Genomic DNA, 783 nt, shown 5'->3' with positions numbered 1-783 from the left:
TGGGGTCACAACAATGGGGTCACAACAATGGGGTCACAACAGTGGGGTCACAACAATGGGGTCACAACAGTGGGGTCACAGCAATGGGGTCACAACAATGAGGTCACAACAATGGGGTCACAACAATGGGGTCACAGCAATGGGGTCACAACAATGGGGTCACAACAGTGGGGTCACAGCAATGGGGTCACAACAATGGGGTCACAGCAGTGGGGTCACAGCAGTGGGGTCACAACAATGGGGTCACAGCGATGGGGTCACAACAATGGGGTCACATCAATAGGGTCACAGCAGTGGGGTCACAACAATGAGGTCACAACAATGGGGTCACAACAATGGGGTCCCAACAATGGGATCGCGGACGACCCCCCGCAATGGGGCGGAGCTGCCGGCCCCCCATGATGGCGGCTGACCTGGATCAGCTCCTCGCTCCACACCCTGCTGTCCATCTTCAGGCTGCGCACCTTGCTGACGTTGGGACCCAAAGCCCGATGTTCCCCTACGGGGCGACCGAGATCCCGCCGATCCCATAAGCGACCCCATAAATCCGTAGGGCGGATCGGGATCCCGGGAAGGGTTTCCCATACCGGCGCATCTGTCGCAAATGACCACGCAGAGGTTGATGGAAGCCCAGTCGGGATTCGGGGCCCCGCAGTCGGCGCAGCTCCGGTTGGGTTCGGGTTCCCAAATGCGTTCGGCCACCCCGCAGTTGGACAGGGCTGCGGCCACCGCGTCCCGCATGGCTGCCATCCAGCTCTCCTTGTCCTGCGGCGAGGCGGCACC

The 783-nt window shown here is 60.8% G+C and overlaps 1 protein-coding gene across 1 annotated transcript; it reads right to left on the bottom strand.

The window, feature by feature from the left end:
• Window positions 1-14: 14 nt before the first annotated feature.
• LOC104915846 (arf-GAP with Rho-GAP domain, ANK repeat and PH domain-containing protein 1-like) lies at window positions 15-777 on the bottom strand. The gene is made up of 2 exons (XM_010726780.3): window positions 588-777; window positions 15-499 (listed from the first exon to the last, which is right to left on the bottom strand). Exons 1-2 carry the CDS (start codon window positions 748-750, stop codon window positions 300-302), a joined length of 363 nt encoding a protein of 120 aa, XP_010725082.1. The 5' UTR covers window positions 751-777; the 3' UTR covers window positions 15-299.
• Between the last annotated feature and the right edge of the window lie 6 nt (window positions 778-783).

The sequence above is a fragment of the Meleagris gallopavo genome, unplaced genomic scaffold (assembly GCF_000146605.3).
Source record: "Meleagris gallopavo isolate NT-WF06-2002-E0010 breed Aviagen turkey brand Nicholas breeding stock unplaced genomic scaffold, Turkey_5.1 ChrUn_random_7180001855606, whole genome shotgun sequence".
NCBI classification, from domain to species: domain Eukaryota; kingdom Metazoa; phylum Chordata; class Aves; order Galliformes; family Phasianidae; genus Meleagris; species Meleagris gallopavo.
Note: the sequence above shows the minus strand (reverse complement) of the source record. Positions and strands in the feature narration are given on the sequence as shown.

What these genes read in the sequence shown, in the direction of transcription:
- LOC104915846 (XM_010726780.3), bottom strand. Translation starts at nt 750, where the DNA reads ATGGCAGCCATGCGGGACGCGGTGGCCGCAGCCCTGTCCAACTGCGGG. An exon ending in CATTTGCGACAGATGCGCCG is followed by an intron (nt 500 to 587) that starts GTATGGGAAACC and finishes GTCGCCCCGTAG; the next exon opens with GGGAACATCGGGCTTTGGGT.